The 26,924-nt window shown below is 42.2% G+C and overlaps 1 protein-coding gene across 1 annotated transcript in view; it reads right to left on the bottom strand.

The window, feature by feature from the left end:
• Positions 1–2,716: 2,716 nt before the first annotated feature.
• Positions 2,717–26,924, bottom strand: part of LOC124613435 — a 33,444-nt gene continuing 9,236 nt past the window's right edge. The window contains exons 2-3 of the mRNA XM_047142137.1: positions 13,702–13,897; positions 2,717–2,891 (exon numbers count right to left, since the gene is read on the bottom strand). Coding sequence (XP_046998093.1) covers positions 2,854–2,891; positions 13,702–13,897 — 234 coding nt within the window. The 3' untranslated portion in view covers positions 2,717–2,853. The remainder of the gene's footprint in view (positions 2,892–13,701; positions 13,898–26,924) is intronic.

Below are 26,924 nucleotides of genomic sequence, written 5' to 3'. Positions count from 1 at the left end.
GTGTTACATAGGAATTCATGTCCAGAAACAGTTCATTTTCATATTATGAGGAAAACAAGATGTGCAGATATCACTCCTGTTCACTGTGATATTACAACAGCTGTTCAATACGATGAACACCAAGTTTTGTGCATGCAGTATATCTACACAGTAAGTTTGCATAAACTCAGTCCAACTTGCATCATTTCTGCCACAGCCATGATCCGTGCAGCCTGATCTTACTCCAAGTGGACATGGGTCTTTTAAACAAGACTCTTCATGTGGGCCCCACAGGAAAAAGTCAATAGGGGTTCAATTTGGATATCTTGGTGGCTAGTATGTGGTCTACCTCAACCAGTCCGCTTGTCCCCATAGATTACAATCAGTAGACTACTTTCAGATGGTTTTGGATGCAAATTGCAAAATGTACTGCCACACCACCATGGTAGAATGGCAATTTGTGCTGAATGTCCATCTTCCAAAAACTCCACTAGCACTTTTTGCTCTAGTACCCATTATATGGGGAAGAAGAATGTACAATCTAATCACATGACCATTGCAGATAACTGCCCAGACATTGATGCTGAAGGTGTGCTAAAATCTTCATGTAGACATGGCTTTGTGGTTTCCTTGATCCAAAATGTGGCTATTTTGAGCATTCAAAACAGCTTCCCTGTTGAAATGCACTTCATAGGTGAACAAGATTTGCCTGGATACTGAGGAAAATCCACACAAAGGTGTGAAAACCAAGTACAGATATTGACACATGGCATAAAATCCGCTGGGAGCATGGTGTGAATCTTTTGAGGGTGATATGGGCGGAGTTTCTGTTCTTGCAGAACACACCAGACAGACAAGTGAGTCACATGAAAGTCATGTGCAAAGGCTCGAGTACTCACTGGTGGGTTCTCTTCAACTTGATGAAACACTCCCTTTTTCAATACGACAGTGTGCCACCTTCCTGGGATAACACTGTTTGCTCTATTGCTAGTAAACTTCTCACTTTCCTGCAGCTGTTGTTCTACTCTGGCAAACATGGGATGAAATGGAGTCACACAATTTGGGAAGCACTTGTGGTACAGACATTAAACTTCTCTTCCATTGTGGCAAGCTTCATCTTAAATTAACGACATATCAGTGTACTCTGTAAATGTGTACTCTGGCATCCTGTTACTGCAGCACTATTCGAGGTAATGTCAACTGACGCATCACCAGGAAGCATGAAAAAAAGGCAGATGGAAACAGAAGAAATCACATGACATTGTGTCATCATACCATTCATGAACGTTGGTAGCCTACCATAACAGATGAACTGCATAAGAAATATCTAGCGCATGGCTGAATATCTCTTGTCTTCCTTGTAATGGAAACAAACTGTTTCTAAACATGGGTTCCTATGTAAAACTCAGTCTAATAAGTCCCCTCTATAGCTTCTAGAAACTTTAACATGAATTGTGAGACACCCTGTAGCAGACACCTTGATATGGATGAAATGGGAAAATTTGTGGTTTTTGTTGAAATCTTGACATACAATGAGTATTCATAAAGTTTGAATTATTACATCAAAAAAATAAAGTTACATTTCTTATTTTTTTTTATTTTCAATCCCATTTCTCCTGTCCTGTAAACATATAAATCTCTACACCACAGTACTGTAGCATGCCACTAGAGGAGCTGGAACAAAATATCGCAGCTCATTTCAACATTTTGTTTTGACTCCTATGACTCCTACATTGGCGTGATAAGATCTTTGGGCTTCAATGTGAACTATGACTGCTGACATTTACCTACAAACTAACAAAGCATTAATTACATAACTATCCAAGTAGTAATTTTTCATCTTACAATTTTTTGTCTACACATGACAAAAGACTTAGTCCAACAGCTGTTAATATTGTTTAACTATTTTTGTCATTTCATTAAATTCTATGGCTTGTTTTTCCAAATTTGTAAAGCAAATACAGAGCTAAACCTAGTACCCTTCTATAGACCAAATGACAATTTTCATTGTTAGTGAACCTCCAGTATCATCTCAAATAACTTCCACTGAGACATAACACAGGACAAGACCACTATGACTACACTAAATCAGTTAAGATGGATGTCAGAATAGTTCGTATGCAAAGGACATGGTTGATTTCCTTCTGCATCCTAGTTCAATCTGAGATTACATTCTCTTTCTTATGATGCCACTGGCAACACAACATCCAACCTTGATATTTTTTCTATATTATATAATAGGCCTATATCAAATGACTATTAAAATCCTATTGTTTTTCAATTTTTTTAGCTTGAGACTTTAATTATGTTGGATCTGTTAGTCATAATAATTGTCTCTGTTTGTATAAGTTTGTTCAGCATTAATTATCAAAACAAATCTACCACAGTTGTTATTAACCATAGAAACTATTGAGTCTTGGTGACAGTATACTATATTTATTTAAGAAGGCTTCCATTCAGGAAGCTGTGAAATACTTAGTGAAAGTTATCACACTGTTTTTGCATTATTATGGTGTTCATTTGCATTTCAGTTTTTTTACTTAAGTCAGTAACTTCTTTTATCGTAACATTTTTTGCACATGCTCAGTTGTTGTAGAGAGCAACTGGTAATAGCTTGTACTTTATTTACTGCAGTCTTTTATGTTATGTCTTGTATCTTGGTCAGAATTCCATATTATGAATAAAATGCTATTTGGACATAAATTTATGAAGGATAAGAAAAAATTAGAAGACTATGTGTGAAAAGTCATTAAAACCTTTATTAAGCATAATTTGTTTATAACATAATGTATAAATAAGTTTTAAACATTTTCAGGTGCTTTGTTGATAGTGTGTTCATCCGTTTCTGGTAGGTTAGTAGATGAGCCCCTGTTATCAGAGGTAGTAGTAGCTCGGATATCCATAGCCATAACCTGTTGAAAAGAATCAAATAATTAGTCACACTGAGGCAGCTGCTTAAGCTATATTTCGTGTCAGTTTATACTGCAGCTTCATTCTTTCTTTCCACAACACATAAAAGAGAGCAATTTTAGAACTATATGATGAGATAGTAGTGGGTCCAAACTATAGAGAGTGTTATATTAGTGACTGTCATTAGTGAAATGGCCATATGCCAAAAAATAGCAAAAATAAAATAAAAAATAAAATAAAAATGAGGCAGACTCTGATAATAAAGGTTACTTTTGGATAATGGTTATTGTATTTGACACCAATTTTCCTAAATTTGGCAGAAAATTTTTCTTTTTAAAATATTTACTAGATGGAAGAAATAACACACAAAGAACAAATGTTTAAATTAGAACTTTATTTTAACTCTGTAGCAGAATGTGCACTGATATGAAACTTTCTCACAGATTAAAACTGTGTGCTGGACCAAGCACTTGCCCGCAAAAGGCGGAGGTCCCATGTTTGAGCCTCAGCCTAACACACAGTTTTAATCTTCCAGGAAGTTTCAAATGCTTAAATTGTTCAAATAGTTTGAGGGGACACCAAAAATTGTCTGAAAATCACAGTAGTAATCTATAGATTATATCATTGAGATAGCTGATTTAGAATGCATTATTTAATGTGTTCCAGTACAAGCTGCAAGGTTGCATTTGCTAAAATAATGCAGTGTGAGGTACCACAGTGAAATCTAATTAGAAAGACAAATAAGTTTGTACTTTGAGTGTAATGCATTACCAGCACTTTTTTGGATTTTGTATCAGTGTAACATATTACTGTGTGTTTATCATGCTGATAGAGTTCTGCTTCCCTATGGCAACAAACAGCATGTCTAGACAAATTTATCTAAAGTTTTACATGGGTAGCTTTAGTGTAGCTACTGCCAAGGTATGTGTACAGCACAATGCAACATACTGTATCCAGGGCTGATTTAAGGCCCAAGTGACTCAAGTCCTTCTCGTGTATTTTAAATTTTTCTAGTTTTTTTCCTGTTACAGAAACATTCTTTAAAATGCTGTTTCTTTCTGTTGTCTTCTGTTGGTAACTGTGTGGGTAGACCCACTGCAGTCACAGTAGAAACATTGTAATTTTTCATTGTAATGTGACAGATAAGGCACAAACCATTCTGATTTACAAGGTCTTCTTTTCCTTCACGGAAATTGATGACAGGACAGATAGTAGCTTCAAGGATGTGACAGTTTGATTCAGTTATAAGCAAAAATTGCTGTCAACCAAAATAGCCTCCTAGTTGCATATTTGCTGATATGATTTTTATTACTAGTTCTGTCCGTAGATCGTGTACATTTTTAATTTATTCTGTGTGTGGGAGGGGGGTAGAAACCTTATGTTGACATTCCCCCCCCCCCCCTCCCAACCTCCCCAGCCTACCACGTTTTGGAGTCAGTGTGTGAGTGCCCGCCCCCCCCCCCCCCCCCCCAATTGCTATGACATTGGTTTTAATTTATCCAAAGGGTGTATGAACAACGAATTTAGTGCACTTAGTTTTGTGGCTTTTGCGACATGCTTTCTCCAGATTTGTATACGTGGATAAACATCTAGTGAACTTTCTGGGGTTAAAAATCGTGCGGTGTGAAGTTGCCTCACAGAGGAATGACTCAGGCGGATTTTACGGCGGGCACCTGAGTAGTACCGCGGAAGTGCATTATGCAATACCTGTGCGTTAAAGGTGGCAAAAAATAACGTAACTGATAGAAATAACCGGTTACTGAGAAGTAACGGTTACTGCGATAACCGTTCCTCTGATTCAGGCAGTTATTTCAATAACTGTTTAGTGTCAACAGTGCCTCGCGCCATCTGTTGACCGAAGATCGTACTGCGCATTTGGAAGGCGTTCTATAGACCATGGGAATAACTGTGAGACTGCGCGCCATCTGTTGATAAGAACTGTGTACTATTTCGTGGGCCTTCGTTACTTTTAGCATAAACAATTAAATAAAGTTAATGTCCGAGCCGTGGCTGATAGGAGCTGCAGTACAGGCATTAACAAGTACGGTCGTTCCCTTAAGCCACCGCCTTACGTGTTAATTTAGCTTGGACGGGTAGTACAAGGAAGGTTACTAAGGAATTCGAGCGACTATGGAAATAACTGTCAGAGCCGGTATTCTCCTCTGGCAGTTATCGTTATTGGCTCGTAGTTCTAGTTCTGTGGTAGTTATCGGGCTACCACCACAGATAACCTGGAAGCTGGTAACGGAATAACTGTGTGTCTAGACGTTCCTGACTCGGTGACTCCAGTTAAAGGTCGTAGTTCCAGGTGATATTTCCAGAGAGGATAGTAACTGGAGCGAACAAATATTTTCGTACTGCTACGGAAATAGCCGCTGGCCATCGCGAATGACAAATAACATGTCAGAAAGTATAACATAATACAGTGGAATATAATAATTATTATCCTCATCATTTGTCAGGAGATTGTCAAAATACGTGAATATATCACAGTAACTGCTAATCTTTACAGAATTGGTACACTGACAGAATAAAACATAGTTACGTACTTTTAATAAATTTATCGTACACAGAATACCCGATCTTGACTGTTGCAACCAAGTGCCGTCAAAACTGAAATATAGCAGAATTTTTACCTAAGCTGGTCTATCAGTCTCTGTTACGATATTCATCTACAGAGTAGAAGGAGGGGTCACTGGAAGCGTCTGATTCCACCCGTCTGCTTCGACGTAAAGGTGTTGTGGTGTGTGAATGTCATTACGGCACGGTGTTTATGAGTTGGTTTTTGTGTGTGTGTGTGTGGGGGGGGGGGGGGCTGTCGATCAAGGTTGCAGTGCCGGAATTTGCTGGTGGTAATTAATTTTTTTTTTTTTCTAGCTGTGATGTTTTGTGTATTTATGAAGTATTGAATGTGATTTAATTTATGTAGGGATGATTGATTTGTGGACTTTTGGGATTGTGGTTTTATTTTTCGCAGTTGTAGGTGTTGGTTTTTTGGCATCAGTAGCTGTGGTGGACCTATATAGTTAACCGGATAATGACCGATTCCCATTTTCATAATTGTGTGTTGATGTTTTAGTATCGTCATCTGAGGTTGACCTATGTAGGTCAAGGGAAATGTCTGATGCCAATTTTCGTACTTTTAGTTGTGGGTATTGGTGTTTTGGTATGGTCACCTATAGTTGACCTATATTGTTCAAGGGAAGTGTCCGATTCCTGCAGATTTTTGTTGGTGTAGCAGAATGCTGTATTTTTTTTCTTTTTTGTTCTTCATTTTGTGTTTTGGGATCATGGTGTGTTTTTTTTACTAGCTTGTCCTCACCCTAAAACCCCCAACTTCCCGCAGTTGTCCCATTGGTTTGATTGTATTTTTGGTGGGAAATGTTATTGTATTATTTATATGTATCTTCGTGTTTGTCGCCATGTGTATGTAGTGACGTCATAGACACACTTAAAATAGACATTTCTGGCATATTGATGATGGGTGGAATCAGACACTTATGTATCAAATAGTCATTCAAACACACTGTAAACCGTGCCTTATCTGAAACCAAGTTTTTAATGGTTGCTGACTTGCTGGCAGCTTATTGAAAATGCACGTTCCTGAATATTGGACGCCTTTTGGACCAAAGTAAGTAATTTTAGGTCTTTATGTAGATTGCTGTTCCCATTTCTAATACTGATATTATGTATCAAGCTATTGGTTGGAAATACTTGTAACAAATTTCATTAAGGAATAAATATACTAGGAAGCAGTGGTTAGAATACAAAGTTCCTTGAACAGGTTCCTACATGATGTTCTTGAATTGATACCACAAACGATTTTTATTACACGCTTTTACATGCGAAAAACTTTTGCTACGTTTGATGAGTTACCACAGAATATGTTCCCTTATGAAATAATAGAATGAAAAAATGTGGTATGCCCTTCCCAACTGAATTTATTATCGAGTTGTAGTCCCAGAAATGTAACACTGTCAACCTTTTCGATCTGCATGTCTTCATATGTTATAAACATGCTGTCGCTGGAGAAATCGAGCAGTTTGCAAATCTGACATAAAACTTGGATTAGCGTACTCACACTTTCCCCAATAGGACTAGCTTTTACAGCACAGGAGTAAACGAATCTGTCACATTACGTATATTTTTTGTTGTATTACAAGGCTGTACACTTTATTCTATTATGTGAGCAGCACAAGAAATTAAGCTTCGAATTTAACCTACAGTACTCAGTTTACATATTACTTCATACTTAAAAACGCACGTTGTTAACATTTTACTTAAACAGTGCTTTGGCGAAGTTCCGCGTACTTTCTGTCGCAGCTGCGAAGATAATATTTCTAATAGCGACCGATAACCTACAAACATATAATCTGAAACACTAATAATCGTTCTAACATCAACTAAAATGTACCCGGAGTTAATAAGCTGAGGTTATGACACGATTCATACGACATTCCTGCTATTTCACACTACTCGCAGTTATACTGATAACTAAACTGATGGATTCCAACTATGTCGTTATTTAACTGTCGGAGTTATCGGTATTCGCTAGCGAAAAATAACTTGGCAGTTATTAATAACCGTTAACGATAACGGTTATCAAAGAATAACTGGAACTGTGATAACGGTTACTCCAGAATAACCGTTTGGCCCACCTCTACTGTGCGTCCTGTTGACGCCTGCTCAAGGACCAGCACGCGCGAGTACGCCGTTTTCGGTTGAGCGTGACTCATAGGATGATGGACTGCATTATAACTTAGCGCGCGGGTGAAACAGAACGATGTGGACCGAACTGGAGGGTACTCTCAACAGAAAGGTATCCATTGGAGGATTTCATTGTAAATGCTGCATGCTGTAAATTACCTTTAGCTTTGCTTCACCATAAATAAATTTGAGACTCAGCGAGGTAGTGAGAATGCTCATTGGACCACCTCTACATTTGCAGGTCACTGGATAATTCGTAATTATGTTTCTTTCGCGTATGGGCCTAGGGAAAAATATGACTGTCTACACGCTTCTGAACGTGACACTATACCAGTACCTCCCATAGATTTGTTCAGTTCTTGCAGGTCGTTTCACGTTAAGATCACACAGTACCCATATGAGATCACTGGTCTTTGCCCGGTGTGCCTCCATGCTTTGAACGCAGTACTCAAGGCGCTCAGGTGGTTCCCTGGACTGAGGAATAATAAATTAATCCTGTGATCCGTTCAAAATCACTCCAGGATTGATACTTCGGCAGAAACGCGATGAGGCGCGGAGCGAGTTGCAACGTCTCGCACAGAACACACGCCTAATCTTACATTCCGTTTAATGTCAAAGTCGCAAACCATTGTTTGTAAAATGAAAGTCGCAAACTATTGTTTGTAAAATGACGGAATTGGATCAGTGCCTTTTGTAAGAGCTGCACTATATTTTCATTTTACTTTTATTTGCGGCAACAAATTTTTAAAGCGATTTACAGAAAGTTTATGAAAATTCATTTCCTGACAACGCCACTGCATCCGATGCGCGGAAAACATTTTTGTTCTTGAATTTATGTGAACACTACGCGAACGAAATGTTAAAACTACATCATATTTTTATCTACTCCAAACCGAGACTCTATGGGAGATCACTAAGACGAAATAATTTCAGTTAGATGTGATGTTATGATGCTGCGTTCACTCGTGAAAACTTCAGAGGTCGCAAAGTTGGTTTCATTGCGAGAAACAGAGCGCGTCATTTCCCACAACGGTCGTTTTTAAATGGCTTCTTTCTGCCGTGATCTCTCCATGATGTGCTGGATGTGATTGTCGGCTTTCTCCCAGTCTGCAGAAGCGACTTTGATAACAGCATTGTTGCTGTATGCCTCGACTGCAGACAATGCACTTTTTTTTTTTTTTTTTATTATTGCTGGCTCCGTAACCTTCAATTTGGGTCCACTGCAATTCTGTTGGGTTGAAATTACAGTAACAAGGTGACACCGTAACGAACCTATGACCGTGTGGTTTTCACCACATCGTCGGTTTGGTGTTTGGTTAACTGTGAGTTATGAACAGATATTAAGTCCATAAGCTCCATCTTTTCAAATTTACTACTTACTACAACGCTTCGACGTCGAAGCCTGTCATCTCTTCCTTCCATTTTTCCTTTGTGGGAGTCTTATTAACATTGACGGAATGGCTGGGAGTCTTATCAAGAGTAACTGTTGAGCTGTAGGCATGTAACGCGGCCGCGCGGTATTAGCCGAGCGGTCTAAGGTGCTGCAGTCACGGACTGTGCGGCTGGTCCCGGCGGAGGTTCGAGTCTTCCCTCGGGCATGGGTGTGTGTGTGTTTGTCCTTAGGATAATTTAGGTTAAGTAGTGTGTAAGCTTAGGGACTGATGACCTTAGCAGTTAAGTCCCATAAGATTTCACACACATTTGATTTTGATTTGCATGTAACGCGCAACCATTTCTCTTGACTGACCTAGTGTAGCAATTCTCTGGGCAGGAAAGCGACGTCGAAGACTTCCTCTGAATAAGATTTCACGAACGAACTTCTGACACTTCGGTGTCACACAACTCAAACAATGGTTATAACATCGCAAGTGTAAGACATTACAATAAATAAAATCTCTGCACGGTACGAACTATCCCAAAGGACAGCAAGCTTCACATCTGCTGCAATGGACGGTATGGGCTACCCTCCCGAAAAGCAAGCAAAAGCTATATAGTCATGTCATAGTTACAAGATTCAGGTATCCAACGTAACCAGAGTTCGCAGCTACAACACTCAGACCTGCTAAAAATCAATCACGTGCTGTCTCAGAGCTCTAGACATTTTCGTTACGACTGAGTTATAATGGTTTCTTGGAGAATTTTGGTTATTGGTAAAAGTTTATGATTAATCGTGGATGAAGACGAAAATTTTGGATTTTTAGTGAGAACGGAAACCGCCGGAGTGCATAAACATTATGTGGCGTGCTGTGCAGTCGTCACCGCGAACTTTCAAGAGCCCGAAAGTGATGATCTGCATAGTATTTGAGCGAGCATTCAAAACTGTTAAATATCGTGTGATTTTTACGAACTGTTTATTAACTGATGAAAAGTGTGATTCTTTGAGTACAAGGTCTGAGTTGAAACGTTAAACTGGTTACAGGAGAGTCAGTGTGCTGTATGTGTGAGAAGGTCAGTAATACTTTGGTTATTTTCGTTCTTTAATTTGTGGGACTGTATGCTAGGACGGACGCGGTAGGAGATGAAAGAAGGAAGGAAAATTGAGGTCAAACGTCCCATCGACACAGGTCATTAGAGACTGAGCACAAGCTTGGATTCAGAATGAAATTATTACTCTGCAGCGGAGTATGCGCTGATTTAAAACTTCCTGGTAGATTAAAGCTGTGTGCCGGACCGAGACTCGAACTCGGGACCTATGTCTTTCGCAGGCAAGTGTTCTATCATCTGAGCTACCCAAGCACGACTCACGACCCCTCCTCACAGGAGACGAGGTACTGGCGGAAGTAAAGCTGTGAGGACGGGTCGTGAGTCGTGCTTGGGTAGCTCAGATGGTAGAGCACTTGTCCGCGAAAGGCAAAGGTCCCGATTTCGAGTCTCGGTCCAGTACACAGTTTTAATCTGCCAGGAAGTTTCACAAGCTTGGATTGTTTCAAGGATGGGGAAGGAAATCGGCCGTGCTCTTTCAAAGAAACTATCCCGGCATTTGCCTGGAGTGATTTAGGGAAATCGTGGAAAACCTAAATGAGGATTGCTGGACGCGGATTCGAACCGCCCTCCTCAAGAATGCGAGTCCAGTTTGTTGACCATTGCGCCATCTCGGTCAGTGTAGGAGATGAGTGTACAAAAGTGATAATACAGAACTGATATATTATTGTGAGGACTCGTTTCCATTTAATAGTTATAGTCAGAAGTTCTAAAATTAGTCACTTCAACAGTACAAGGTGTATCATATAAAACCGGTATGCGTCACACCCGAGATTCGACAAACAATGAACTAACTAAAAAAGAATAACGTTAAACATGTAGTTAGCTATTTGTAAGAGATGCTCGAAGTGCAGTCTAGCTAACTTTCGAGACAGTGTTGCCCACTTCACAAGCAATTCGACTAGAGATGATTAACCGGTACGTGAGGCGTACCGGTTTTATGCGAGACGCCCTGTAAATTTGTGCATCCTGTTGACACGTGTAGTGCAGCTAATTTTTTACAGCTTTTCTCGACTGAAGAACATTGCATGTCAGCAAAGTGCAGTCTGCGTGTCTGAAGGACTCACTAAGGTGAGTATGTCTACGTTACTAATAAGGCAGAAGAAAATCGCTCCACCGCAAGAGGAGTGAACTTGTGGGGCGGTGGAAACTTCACCGGGATAATGGCTGGCCTCACATTGCTTGACTGACTTTTTGACTAGAAAAGGCATTTCAGTGGTACACCATTCAGCTTACAGTCCAGACCGGATACCATGTGAGTTCTTCTCCTACGTTGCCGACAAAAAGTACCATAAGTGACGCCATTTTGATACTGGATAACTGGCAGTGAATGCTGTAGAGCGATTTTGCTGTGAATGACAGAAGTTTACAAAAGTTTGAATTTGTAAGGTTCTGGAATAAGTCGGTGAAGGCCTTCACGACCGATCGTCTTACTTGCTTGTTTTGAAAAGTGGTTCAAATGGCTCTGAGCACTATGGGACTTAACATCTGAGGTCATGAGTCCCCTAGAACTTAGAACTAATTAAACGTAACCAACCTAAGGACATCACACACATCCATACCCGAGGCAGGATTCGAACCTGCGACCGTAGCAGCAGCGCGATTCCGGACTGAAGCGCCTAGAACCGCTCGGCCACCACGGCCGGCCTTGTTTGTTTGAATGGAGATTTCTGTTTGGGGGTCGTTAGCATGTTCGTATTTGATAAATGACGAAACCAATATGTGTCCATGTAATATGGAGAAACAAACCTAAAGATTGTATGATGGTTTGTTTAATCATTTAATGATTCTATGAGTCTGCTAATTTTTCTCAGCATGTAAACTGATGAAACAGTTTAATGTTATTGCATGATTTGGTATTTTCACAAAGAATGGCTAAAGGTTAAAAGTGAATTCAGTGCTTGAAGGCATTCTGGAAGTCGCTTGTGACAGTTAATCACATGAACTGTCGAAGTACATTGTGTAACCTCATTTGGATTTAAACTGTATGAAATGTGACTTTATTGTGGGAGTTCTGAGCCTGTTACAAGACAGTGGGTTACAACATTGGCATATTATTCAAGAAAACGGAGTTCTTCCAAGATTACAAAGACAGGGAGTGCTGAAAGTGTGTGAGAAAAGGTATCATAATCATCGCCACCGCTCGCTTAAAGTATTACATACACTGGAAGGGAGGAAAAGATTTAATATTCAGCTGATATTGGAGACAGAACATACTGAATGGTGTATGATTACAAGCTGCAAGGTTCATACAGAAAGATGCTGCTGCCGATCGCCTTACTAAATAACAGTAGGCTAAACGAGAAGCATGAAAGACAACAATGGAACACAGTTCTTTCCCTTCTATTAGAAACGTAACTGCTCTCATCGGTAAGATAAGCTTTTTAGACAAACAAAGAGAATACCGTATGTTAGGTCCTCAGATCTGTAAAGGATAAAAGCCGACGTGTGTTAGCACTAACGATATACAAAATTCCATATAATTATGGTAAAGTATACATTGAAAACACAAAGAGAAGCGTGAGAAGAGTGAAGGAACACAAAAGTCTGCCGACGACGGGCAGTAGAAAAATCAACATGCTCTTCAGTATGAAAACCACGAATTTAAGTTTTCCTAAATCAAAATTTTATGTACAGTGAAGAACTCCTGCTCACTTCTGTATGGAGAAGCCACCGAAATATATAAACAATAGGACAGTTGTAGCAGGAAAGAAGAATCCATGACACTAATTGATATTTAGACAGTAGCTGTACAGAATGAATGGAAATTTCCGTCTTTTTAGAGATGAAAATTCAGTAGTTTAGTTTTATCTTTGACAATGATAATCCCTGCCGATCACGTGTAGAGTTCTGCTATGGTATTTCTGTTGCTCTTCGACGTCCGACCCGCCAGTGATAAGATTGAGCGGAACGAGAAACACCTCTGAAGATGGCTGGCCGGAGTAGCCGATCGGTTCTAGGCGCTACAGTCTGGAACCGCGCGACCGCTACGATCGCAGGTTCGAATTCTACCTCGGGCATGGATGTGTGTGCTTTCCTTAGGTTAGTTAGGTTTAAGTAGTTCTAAGTTCTAGGGGACTGATGAGCACTGCGGTTAAGTCCCATAGCGCTCAGAGCCATTTGAACCATTCGAGCCTCTGAAGATGTCCAGTGCAGCTCTGGACGAAACGTCATGAACAAAAGCTTTTCACGGACTGCGACCACACAGCCTGGAAATCACCAATAACTTTGAAATAAAGAGTTTAGAGAATGAGTGCCAGTCTTTCGTATTACTGCCTTGACAAAGCCCACGAAATCATTTGTCTAGCTAAGGCACGAAGCCTAACGGTTTTTTGAGTTGGCAAAGCGGTATGATATGGATCACTCTGGATTGCTGGTGGTAGAAGAAGGAAGGAAGATTGGATTTAACGTTCTGGCGACATCGACATTATTAGAGACGGAGCACAAGCTCGGGATGTGGAAGGAAATCGGCCGTACACTTTCAAAGGAACCATCCCGGCATTTGCCTGGAGTAATATAGGGAAATCACGGAGATCCTAAATCTGGATGGCCGGACGCCGGTTTGAACCGTCGTCCTCCCGAATGCGGGTCTAGCGTGCTAAACGCTGCCGGTGCTGCACTTGCCGTAAGTGTAGGGGTAGGCGGAGTATCCGGTGTAGATGGTGGTGGCTGGCTTGATGAGGGGCCCGGTGTAGCCGAGGGCGGCCGCGTACTGCAGCGGCGTCGAGTAGCCGTAGACCAGCGGCAGCGAGGGCGACGGCGCGGGGGCGGGGGCGGCCATCACCCCACACAGCGCCGCCGCCAGCAGCAACACCGTCACCTGCCGAGCACAACAACACGCTAAGCGCTTCTTCTCTACACCTCTGTGTTACAGGTTACACTACTGGCCATTAAAATTGCTACACCAAGAAGAAATGCCGATGATAAACGGGTATTCATTGGACAAATATATTGTACTAGAACTGACATGTGATTACATTTTCACGCAATTTGGCTGCATAGATCCTGAGAAATCAGTACCCAGAACAACCACCTCTGGCCGTAATAACGGCCTTGATACGCCTGGGCATTGAGTCGAACAGAGCTTGGATGGCGTGTACAGGGACAGCTGCCCATGCAGCTTCAACACAATACCACAGTTCATCAAGAGTAGTGACTGGCGTATTGTGACGAGCCAGTTGCTCGGCCACCATTGACCAGATGTTTTCAATTGGAAAGAGATCTGGAGAATGTGCTGGCCAGGGCAGCAGTCGAACATTTTCTGTATCCAGAAAGGCCCGTACAGGACTTGCAACATGTGGTCGTGCATTATCCTGCTGAAATGTAGGATTTCGCAGGGATCGAATGAAGGGTAGAGCCACGGGTCGTAACACATCTAAAATGTAACGTCCACTGTTCAAAGTGACTTCAATGCGAACAAGAAGTGACCGAGACGTGTAACCAGTGGCACCCCATACTATCACGCCGGGTGACGAATACACACTTCCAATGTGCGTTCACCACGATGTCGCCAAACACGGATGCGACCATCATGATGCTGTAAACAGAACCTGGATTCATCCGAAAAAATGAAGTTTTGCCATTCGTGCAACCAGGTTCGCCGTTGAGTACACAATCGCAAGCGCTCCTGTCTGTGATGCAGCGTCAAGGGTAACCGCAGCCATGGTCTCCGAGCTGATAGTCCATGCTGCTGCAAACGTCGTCCAACTGTTCGTGCAGATGGTTGTTGTCTTGCAAACGTCCCGATCTGTTGACTCAGAGATCGAGACGTGGCTGCACGATCCGTTACAGCTATGCGGATAAGATGCCTGTCATCTCGAATGCTAGTGATTCGAGGCCGTTGGGATCCAGCACGGCGTTCCGTATTACACTCCTGAACCCACCGATTCCATATTCTGCTAACAGTCATTGGATTTCGACCAACGCGAGCAGCAATGTCGCGATAGGATAAACCGCGATCACGATAGGCTACAATCCGAGCTTTATCAGAGTCGTAAATGTGATGGTATGCATTTCTCCTCCTTACACGAGGCATCACAACAACGTTTCACCAGGCAACGCCGGTCAACTGCTGTCTGTGTATGAGAAGTCGGTTGCAAACTTTCCTCATGTCAGCACGTTGAAGGTGTCGCCACCGGAGCCAACCTTGTGTGAATCCTCTGAAAAGCTAATAATTTGCATACCACAGCATCTTCTTCCTGTCGGTTAAATTTCGCGTCTGTAGCACGTCATCTTCGTGGTGTACCAGTTGTAATGGCCAGTACTGTAGTATTGAGGGCACAACAAGACCGACTCAGGCAAACAGAGAAAGTCGCAGGACACCACAAAATGTGCTGCGGAGATGTTTTAAGAAAAGCCAATTTTTCACACGTCTGAGTGCTTGTGATTTCAGATCTTCTGAACTACCTGTTGTAAAAGGTAACAGTTTTGCAGGTATAGTTTACATTTTTAACAAGATTTGTGCATAAGTTCGTAGAGCTTTTGTTTTGAGTGTTGGTATTCCGATTGCTGTGGGTTTATTTATCGACATTGTAGTTCACTGTTGCTATCTGAGTTTACATATTGCTGCCATTAAGAGATAATATATAGAGCTGTGGATGTTAGAAAATGGAGTTCCAAATAGAGAAATCGAAACATTTCCGACATATTCTTCTGTTTGAGTGCACTGGAGGGGTGATGACAGCGGAAGCAGCCAGAAACATTTGTACTGTGTACGGGGATAATGCCATTGGACAGAGCATGGCAAGGAAATGGCTTTCTCGTTTCAAGTAGGTTCGTTTTGACATTAGTGACTCTCTACGTTCAGAAAGACCTTCGGCGCTTGTGAACATCGTTTAAACGCATTAAACCACAGTGGTCCACGTCATTGTACTCTGCATATGTGATGAACTGTGATCGTTCCACCATCGTGCGATATTTGCAGGGAATGGCGAAGGTTCAGAAATCGGATATATGAGTACCGCATGCTCTAAGCCGAAATCAAAAAAATCAGCGGGTGCCCATATGTGCATCTCTGCTTGCTCATCATCACTTGGCTCGTGAACAAAACCGACAAGTCCTATCCTGTATCGTTACTGTTGACGAGAAATGGTGTCTTCGAGCTAACATAAGGAAAAGAAAGGAATGGTTGAGTCCAAAACAAAGCAACAACACCCCGTACAAAGACGTGAGCATCCACAAAAGATAATGTTGTGCGTCTGGTGGAACAGTGACGATGTGGTGTAGCACGAATTGCTTCCCCGAAGTATAGCCATCACTGCTGACATTTATTGCCAAAAACTGTGACGTCTTGCAGACGCATTCCGAGAACAACGAGTTTTTCGCCTCAAAACCACGTGATTTCTACAGTCGCGGAATCGAAAAGTTTCCCCAGCTTTGGTATACTATTGTAAATAGTGAAGGAAACTATCTTATTGATGACTAAAGTTCAAAAAAAAAAAAATGTTCAGATGTGTGTGAAATCTTATGGGACCTAACTGACAAGGTCATCAGTCCCTAAGCTTACACACTACTTAACCTACATTATCCTAAGGACAAACACACACACCCATGCCCGAGGGAGGACTCGAACCTCCGCTGGGACCAGCCGCACAGTCCGTGACTGCAGCACCTTAAACCGCTCGGGTAATCCCGCGCGGCGATGACTCAAGTCTCTGTCTGTTAGATATGTCTGTTGTGTTTATTAAATCCCAGGAAAAACGCTACGAACTTATACACCAACCAACATCACCCAGAAAAAATGGAGTTACATAATTACTTTTGACTAGTTTCCAGGTAAATGCCTACAGTTCTGGTACACGCTGAAATCCTCGCGCCACACTACCGAAGCACATCGCTAGTGGAACCAAAGCAAAATGGCGATGTCAGTTGGTAAAGGGCGGAATTCGTTTCCGCCAACATTCACACACATGTGATGGGGATATGTTTCAAGAAAAGCCAATTTTTCATGCATCTCAATACTTGTGACTCCATATCTCCTGAACTACTTGTTGTAAAAGGTAATAATTTTGCAGATATAGTGAGTGGTATTATGTGGATACTGTCTGCAAAATGTGTTGTGAATAGAGTTAGTAGGAAAGAAGTAATTGATCAAATCGTCACGCCTGATGCTGAGAAAAGTTTTACTGTGTGAATAGCGAAAATTTATTATGCGATAAACTTTTTCTTTTCATTGTTTTGTGAGAGATATCAGAAAGAAAAAGTTTCAAAAAAGTTTGAAATTATGTGTAAAACTTCTTGCAAGGCACTAAGGGCTGTCATTCTCAAATACTGGATGAATATAATCTGAGTTACACTGTCTCAAGATATAAATGGAGTTCCTAAGTGTAGTTGGCTTACTGTGTTAAACCTTTAACATAAGATTATACCTCTTAACGAATAGATTATGACAGCATTTAAAATTTTTAAATTCAGTCAGTAATTGTATGCAATATTGAAAATCAAATTTTTATTTTAAAAATTTCTCCTCGAGAAATGTTCCCAAAAATTACAAATTTTTAGTGCCCTCTGGAAAGCCGTTAGACAGACAACCTGCAACTGGGATCATCCACCTTTTTAGCTGTTTAGTAATATATACTAGTGTTAAATGTCATTCATAAAATCTACGCACACCGGGCTTACATTACGATGAATCTACACGCTTTGAAAGTGTACGCTGGTCCAGTTGACTGAGGTGCCGGAGCCCACACACTCGTCATTCCCGAGAGCGCTTTTGGCCCATTATCAAGCCCTTTGGCACACTGCTCAGCACACACTATTCATTTCCACCCCTGTGGATAACCAACCGATGCCGTCAGCAGAGATGAGGGGCAGATGTAACGCGGCCGTGTCCCCGGCAGCGACTAGTTAAATATGGTGAGAGTAGTTCTGACACACAAGCACTGTGAAACGAGTAAAGGAAGTTGCATAGGAGTTGGCTGAGAGCCGGAGACAATCTGGACTCGACAGCAGGTAGATCTGGCCACCTCGGATCCTGGACCCACGCTCACTGTACTGATGCTTCTGCGGTATCACCACCACGCGGTTCACTGGTTCGATATATTCACCTTTGGCGTTCTTTTATGAAGTCAGCCCTATTCATAATCCCATCACTCGGTCTCTTGTGTTTACTTTTTCTTTGTAGATTTCGCCTACCAACGATCGCCACACCTTGGTAGCCAAGGAACTTGACTATCTGTGCCGATTCATCTTGGGAATGTTAGGTTTAGATGAGTATTACCTGACGATTAGAATGAGTAGGGGTCCCGTCGGGCTGAAAGAACACATCCATCTTTGTAGCCAAAGGAACGTTTCCCAATAATGCTGGAAGTTCGTCTTCACGAAAGCCCAGCTAACGAGGCCTCGTAGGTCGATGCGTTAACACAACGGGCCCAATCAGATGAGTGTCTCTCATGCCACATCACACATTCACTAAGAAGTATTCTTTAAAACGTGTCTCCACAAAGGCATATCGGTTTTCGTCGGACCACCATGCGAGTTACGAGTGTTATTCGTACTGTCGCGCAAGGTAGCGGACTAATTAGTAAACAGTATCAGTGGAATTCCTTGTCTATATAAAACTAGTCAGTGAAAAATTCCAACCATCTACTTTCACCTCTTTCTCGAAGGTTTTGAAACTACTGTAAATGATAAGGGTAGAGGTTGTGCATACGTAATATCCGCGATTGTATGTGCAGCAGCGATCTGGGTAGAAATTCTGCGTGTGCTTGTTGAAGGACTACGTTCTACCAAGTAAGTAATGTCTTCTCTTTTAGGAATATTCTGTCCATTTGCACGTTCAGATGAAATGTAGTTATTGGTCACTAAACCAATCTCACACAGTTTAGTGAAAACACGAGTAAACACTTAAATCTGGCAATGAGCGGTTAGGACAGCGTCTACCCTGTTTTCTACAAGCTGCATCATTTCTATTACGAAACCTCAGCAAATACTCTTTAGGCTGGTACTCCGTCATTAAGAAATCACCTGGCCTTTTCTCTACAACTAGAGTTTCTATTAAGAAACCAGTACATAAAATACCGTATAGGCATACTCTGGATTTGTAACTACGCCATGCGTGGTTAAGCGATACAACTGAATTGTCTAATATATCACATTCACAATCACTGTTGATAAATTCAATTAAGTAAACTGAAGCACAGCTTTACAACTTGAACTTGAAAACCAAAGTGACAGTCGATAAACAAACCCATAACAACTGGAGCACCAACACGGTAAATGAAAACTTATTTATGTAACCAGCCGTATGTCTATAACCAATAAAAAATTGGACACATATTATACGGAATGCTGTATTCAAATTAGTCTGTATTACTGACTCCCAATGTTTAGTACGAAAATGAAAGAGTACGACGAACATGAAGCTACATGTGAATCCTATTATCATAGCCCCCGTCACTATTGTCTCACATATTACATCTTAGTTATGGCCGGCCGAAGTGGCCGTGCGGTTAAAGGCGCTGCAGTCTGGAACCGCAAGACCGCTACGGTCGCAGGTTCGAATCCTGCCTCGGGCATGGATGTTTGTGATGTCCTTAGGTTAGTTAGGTTTAACTAGTTCTAAGTTCTAGGGGACTAATGACCTCAGCAGTTGAGTCCCATAGTGCTCAGAGCCATTTGAACCATTCAATTTTTCTTAGTTATGGACTCCATATGAGAGCCTCGTCCTCGCTTAGATAAATATGGCACACAATGAGCCATCAGGACAAACGTGCCACCTATTCGAGCCGAAGTGTAACCAAGAAAGGGTGAGGAAACTTGCGACGAAAATGTTTGTGATGTCAGCTTCCGCTCTTCAAATACCTCACTTACGTCAATACTCGCGTTACGTTCTTTTATACGTCCATCTGTAACTTACTGCTATTAAAAACCTTACCCTTTTTGTCCTAGTAACATCTGTTTTCGCCTTTTCTGTCCGGATTCCGCTTCGTACTTTTGTCTCCCACTTTTTTTTTTTTTTTTTTTTTTTTTTTTTTTTCAACTTGCTGTAACACAGCACGACAAATGTCCGTCTCTTTCGCACTGTCCACTGTGTCGTATCAGAACTCAACAACTATTACTCTACAATATCGCCTTCGCAAGTTACAGAGGCTGTCAATTTCTACATTTTTATTCAAGCAAATGTTTGATGAAGAATTAACTCTGTCAACGACTCCGACGATTTTTATGTAATTTTAAAAACTAATTTTTAATTGTTCCTACTGAAATGTTACCTTATAAATGTATAAAAAAATAGCACCAGTCTTAACTAACCCCCGAAAATATTGTAAATAATTTTACAAATGTGAATAACTTTATATATTAATTGGAAGAAACGATGTACTAGCGAGATGATGTATTTTTAATTATTCACGAATTATTTTGTAAAGCAATGTCTATGTGTTAAAATGTGTAAAGAAAACTCAGTGAAACAAAATGTATCAGGTACTTTCGTTTGTCCAAGATATTAAAAAAGCGGAACGCGATTTGTTTGCTCTCTCTCTCTTTTGTCCTCAGCTTTGTACGCTTTCGTTGAATAATTATGTTAATTTGATGTTAAGTAGCCTTGTTTCCTTGCTATTCACGTTGTATGATATTTTTTTATGCATTTTTTTACTCCGCTTTCAGGCTGCGTCAAAGAGAAGTTACTACCGCATTGTTTGGTGGTCACGACCGAACACTGCCGTTTAATCCATCAGATTATAATTCGTACGTTCCTGAAATCATTTTTACCGATCTTTTTTTCTCAAAATCCGGGCAATGTTATTACGCGAATGGTGTAATATTCAGATCGGTCATTGGCCCACAAACAATGTCTACCAACGCACTCGACGGTCTGATGTAATGACGTTGCTGGAAGGCAAAGCTCAGCTTAATTAGAAAAGGGAGTAAAGTTTTCTGTTCCATGTTTTATCATTCCAATAGCTTTGCTTCCAGCAAAGCAAGAAACATTCATGTAGTGTTCTCAACCAGTACTTACCAATTGTTCAATGCGTTCTGAAAAGTCATGTTTTCTAGCACAGAACAGTCTGGAACCGCGCGACCGCTACGGTCGCAGGTTCGAATCCTGCCTCGGGCATGGATGTGTGTGATGTCCTTAGGTTAGTTAGGTTTACGTAGTTCTAAGTTCTAGGGGACTGATGACCTTAGAAGTTAAGTACCATAGTGCTCAGAGCCATTTGAACCATTTTTCTAGCACAGACAAAATCTATTAACATTTCATTTTAATTAATTATTTCATATCTATGTAACCAATAATATAAAATATCTTATTTTTATTGAGAAACGCTGCACTACCAGAGTAACTTCCCTTGTGTTGCATTCAACGATGTTTCCTGCGACAAGGTCAAGGAATCAGCCAGGTGTTGAATACTCTAGGGTCAAACCTTCGTAACAGCGCCAATGAAATTTGTTGTGGAATAATATAAATTGTGACATATTTCTTCTTATTCTAATAATAGTGTGCTGGATGAAACTTTTTACTGAAAATAGTCAGTATTACAGTGGCCTGGCAACAACACAGCATTAGCACTTTTAAACCAGTAACATCGTGGCTTAGTAAATGCTCTGGAGAAGGTAAGAATATCTACAAAGTATATCATTATCACAGAAAAGAATGTGTTTGGACTGGTTTTCAATGCAAGGTAGTGCTGGAAAATGTTACCATGTTTGTATGAACAAAGGAAGAAGTGATGAGACGGCATAGCATATTTTATTTCATTTCGGCGTTATACTCCTGACTGAATTGAGACTATGGTGTTAGATTTGCGGGCTAAGCGGGATACGAAAACTTAATTTCTAAGCTTAACAGGCACCATAATAACTACTGAAGAAATCTAGGAACAGTGCTACAGTTTTTCTCGCTATTTTAATTCTTAGGCACGTGCTAGCTAACTCTCATCACAGTAGAACTCATGAGGTCACATAACTATGAGAACGGTTCATTGTCAGCCGGGGTGGCCGAGCGGTTCTAGGCGCTACAGTCTGGAACCGCGCGACCGCTACGGTCGTAGGTTCGAATCCTGCCTCTGGCATGGATGTGTGTAATGTCCTTAGGTTAGTTAGGTTTAAGTAGTTCTTAGTTCTACGGGACTGATGACCTTAGAACTTAAGTCCCATAGTGCTCAGAGCCTTTTGAACCATTTTTGAACTCTCCATCCAAGCAATCCAAACTCCAGTTAAAACTTTCGTTTGATACCACAGTATGAATGTACTTTAGTTAATTAGCGTTGGTGGGGGATGCAGTCGAATGATTTTCGGAAGTCAAGAAATAATGCATCTACGTGATTGCTTTGATCTAAGTGAAGTGGGAATCCCGCGACTTGCGTTTCTGCTACTTTTCTTCAGAAGAGTGTGACCTGTACTGTCTTCTAACTTCTGGTCACAGTGACTTGTTCGAGGAGTTAACAGAGCGGTTATATCAGTCGCAGTCAAGTTACTGCAGCAGTTAACGCGCTTGGTGGAGTTTTCTTTCTTTCTCCCCACTGTAAACGATGTGAAACATCGAGAAAGAATGTTTGGGCCTTAAATGTCGTTGGCCGTCAGCCGCAGTTTTTGGCGCGCTCGTCGAACACATACTGACGTAATACAAGACGGCATTGGCTTGGTATTTCTTAACGCAGAGGTCAGCTGCCCCTTGACAACAGTCAGAGTCAGGGGTTTGGCCAACGTCCACGATTCGGATCACGCCGTTCCCAGACTGGCAGCAGAAAAGGGCAGGCGGAGCACCTTTTGCACTCGTATGAGGCGCATTCCTGTTACATACTTATTCATACGGCGCACGTTTGCTAGTTCACCTCGGCCAAAGAGACAGAGGAGCTGCCGTACTACGAAGTTAAGCACACTGAATAGGCCACCGAAAATCCTGTGATACCGAGCTACCATTTCCTAGTGTTACTCGCGCTATCCTGGTTTGCTTGATGGGTACTAGTGAATGCTGCTACTGTTGACACACCACTCAAAGATTTGAACAACGGTCGCAGGTTCGAATCCTGCCTCGGGCATGGATGTGTGTGATGTCCTTAGGTTAGTTAGGTTTAAGTAGTTCTAAGTTCTAGGGGACTAATGACCACAGCAGTTGAGTCCCATAGTGCTCAGAGCCATTTAGAGCCATTAGCTAGTAAACATCCAATCATCACTCCTGGACGATAGGGCAATAATGATTTAGCACCTAGAGAAGATACCGTATACTCTGAGGTGACAAAATTCGTGGGATAGCTCCTGATATCGTATCGGACCTCCTTTTGCCTGGGGTAGAGCAGCAGATCGACGTGGCATGGACTCCACAAACCGTTGGAAGTCCCCTGCAGAAATATTCAGCCACGCTGCCTCTTTAGCTGTCCATAATTACGAAAGTATTGCCGGAACAGGATTTTGTGCACGAACTGACATCTCGATTATGTCCCCTGTTAGACGATGTGAGTAGCCAAACCATTCGCTCGAACTGTCCAGAATGTTGTTCAAATCAATCGCGAACAGTTGTGGTCCGGTGACATGGTGTATTGTCATCCATAAAATTTCCATCGTTGGTTCGGAACAAGAAGTCCATGAATGGCTGCAAATAGTCTCCAAGTAGACAAACATAATCATTTCCAGTCAATGATCGGTTCAGTTGAACCAAAGGACCCACTCCTTTCCATGTAAAGACAGCCCACACCATTATGGAGCCACCATCAGCACGCACAGTGCCTTGTCAACAACTTGGGTCCATGACATCGTGGGATCTGCCCTCCACACTCAAACCATACCACCAACTCTGTCAACTGAGAGCGGGACTCATGTGATCACTCCACGGTTTTCCAGTGGTCTAGGGTCCGACCGATATGGTCACGGGCCCAGGAGAGTCGCCGCAGGCGTTGTCGTGGTGTTAGCAATGGCACTCGCGTCGATCGTCAACTGCCATACGCCATTAACGCCAACTTTCGCCGCACTGTCCTAACGCATACGTCCGTCATACGTCCCACATTTATTTCTGCGGTTATTTCACGCAGTAATTATTGTATGTTAGCACTGACAACCCAAGCAAACGCCGATGCTCTCGGTCATTAAGTGAAACCCGTCGGCTACTGCGTTGTCCGTGGTGAGAGGTAATGCCTGAAAGTTGGTATTCTTGGCACGCTCTTGACACTGTGGATCTCGGAATATCGAATTACCTAACAATTTCCGAAACGGAATGTTCCATGAGTCTAGCTCCAACCAACGTTCCGCGTTTAAACTCTGTTAATTCTTGTCATACGGCCATTATCACATCGAACACCTTTTCACGCGAATCACCTGAGTCACTTCAGTGTACTCCGCTAAAAAGCAAAAATGTTCCACCTCGATGTTCAAAAATGCTACCAACTGTACTGGAACTTCTTAGTAACACTTCTTTTTTTATTAGTGAACACATACAAATGATTCGTGTAAGGATGCTGGATTCTGGGTGTCCGTTGGTCCTGCGTAAGGATTACTTTAGCGAATAGATATACACTTTTTTCGTTTTTTTTTTTAGTTTGGAAGGAGCAGTATGAGTAATTCAAATCTGCAAATCGCATGCGTTTAATTATGATTAATACGTTTGTATGCTATTTCCTACTTTGTTAAAAAAGCTAGTTTGCTTTTATATCACGAAAATGTAACACCAAGAGGTTAGACTTAACGGAACGAACGACTTTGCTCGCCCTCAAGTTCCTACACTTGTGTGTCGAACATAAATAAACTGGTGATCCCACCGCGAGACTGAATGTCAGCTGTTGCTTTTTCGGAAATGTTGCGTGGCACGAAAAGTATATAAAGTGAGCAGAGACGGATCGGGACTCATTCTAGCGATGATACGGGCCACAAAATTCCGATGACATAAGCGACTCTGACAAAGGGCAGCTCGTTATGGCTCGGGCACATGCGAAAGAACGTCTTGGAAATGGCGAAGTTGGTCGCCTGTTCGCGTGCTGTTGTTGTGAGCACCTACGGAAGATGATTGGACCATGAATCCACGAGTAGGAGACAAAGTGTTGGACGTCCGCGCTTGATAAATAACGTGGAGGTCGGATGCTTTCCGCTCTGTAAAGAAGGAGAGGCGTCCGTTGAGTGCATATTGTTGAACACGGGGCTCCGTTGCTGGCGACCCCTACGTGTTCCCACGTTGACGCGACGACATCGTCAATTACGATTCTATTGAAGACGGGATCATTGACATTGAGGCGTGGATAGCAGAAAACGTGTCGCTTGGTAAGATGAATGAAGTTTCTTGTTACATCAGATCGATGGTCATGTCCGGATGCACCGTCATCCAGGCCAACGTCTGCTTGAAACATCCACTGTGTCACAGAAGCAGGCTTATGTGGCAATACTATGCAACGAGCTATTTTCTCCTGAACTGCCATGGGACCTGTGATAATAAGCAAAGTCACCGCAACAGTTGCAGGCTACAAGTGTATTACTGTAAACCACCTGCATCCCTTTTTGCTTGGTGTCTTTCCCAACGGCTGCAGTATCTTCGAGCAGGACAACTGTCTGTGTCAGAAGGCTAGAATACTGCCACAGTGGTGAGCTAACGTTGATTTATTAGTCATCAGATTCACCCGATATGAACCCGACAGAACATGTCATGGGATATTATGGGGCGCCAGTTCTGTGTCCACAAAACAGCGACCTGTAAGTTACGGTAGCCGCGTTGTGTACACATCTGGTTTCATATATCTTCGGAAAGCTACCGAAGACTTGTCGAATCCGTGCTACACAGAATCACCGCGTTTTGCGTTGGAAAGGGAGACAAACGCGCTGTTAACCGGGTGGTCCTGATGTTTTGGCTCCCAAGCATACTCGTACAAAGCAAGTCCCATTTCAGAGCGCCGAGCGTTGACAGCTAACGCAGTTGACAGGGTAGTTCGGCAGGATGCCTAAGCCTAAGGCGCTCGTTAGAATCCCACGCGGAATGTGAAAATGGAAGCTCGTAAACTCATGAAATTCATACTGATCGTCGTCATCCGCTGTTACACGACCTACTCCCAGCTTCGGAAGTTACTGATGTAGGTCACTTTGCTTATAGTCCAGTCATCAGCTCTGTGGGTGGAAAATGAGGAACCGGATGTCTTCTTGAAACTCCCTGGCAGATTAAAACATGGAGACGTGGTACTGGTGGAAGTAAAGCTGTGAGGACGGGGCATGAGTAGTGCTTGGGTAGCTCAGTTGGTAGAGCACTTGCCCGCGAAAGGCAAAGGTCCCGAGTTCGGGTCTCGGTCCGGCACAAAGTTTTAATCTGCCAGGAAGTTTCATATCAGTGCACACTCCGCTGCAGAGTGAAAATCTCATTGCGGATGTCTTCTTATTTTTTGTTCACGTACGTCTTCTATGATCACACTGGTTACCAAAAGAACTTACAATGGGAATTTCCCTGAGAACGAAGCATGTCTGTCTTCCAGTATACTTATAGTTCTTATGGAAATGAAATGAGCGTTTGGCGTCATTGGCCGGGAGGCCCCTCGCGGGGCAGGTCCGGCCGCCATATCGCAGGTCTTATTACAGTCGGCGCCACATTGGGCGACCTGCACGCCGGATGGGGATGAAATGATGATGAACACAACACAACACCCAGTCCCTGAGCGGAGAAAATCTCCGACCCAGCCGGGAATCGAACCCGGGCCCAGAGGACGGCAATCCGTCACGCTGACCACTCAGCTACTGGGGCGGACATAGTTCTTATAAATAATTGCCAGTACCATGAATATTCATCCACCATTGTTCGCATTGATAAAGGTAATAGCCACCACCAACAGCGCGAGATGAAGCAATGAGTCAGAAAACGAAAGAGCGTTTAGGTCGGTCACTGAATAATCGTTTCCTGTACAAGGTTACTTCACAAACTTGCCGTCATGGTTCTGTAAACGAGA

This window comes from Schistocerca americana, chromosome 4 (genome assembly GCF_021461395.2).
Source record: "Schistocerca americana isolate TAMUIC-IGC-003095 chromosome 4, iqSchAmer2.1, whole genome shotgun sequence".
In the NCBI taxonomy this organism is placed as follows: Eukaryota; Metazoa; Arthropoda; class Insecta; order Orthoptera; family Acrididae; genus Schistocerca; species Schistocerca americana.
This window is presented reverse-complemented; position numbering and strand designations above follow the sequence as displayed.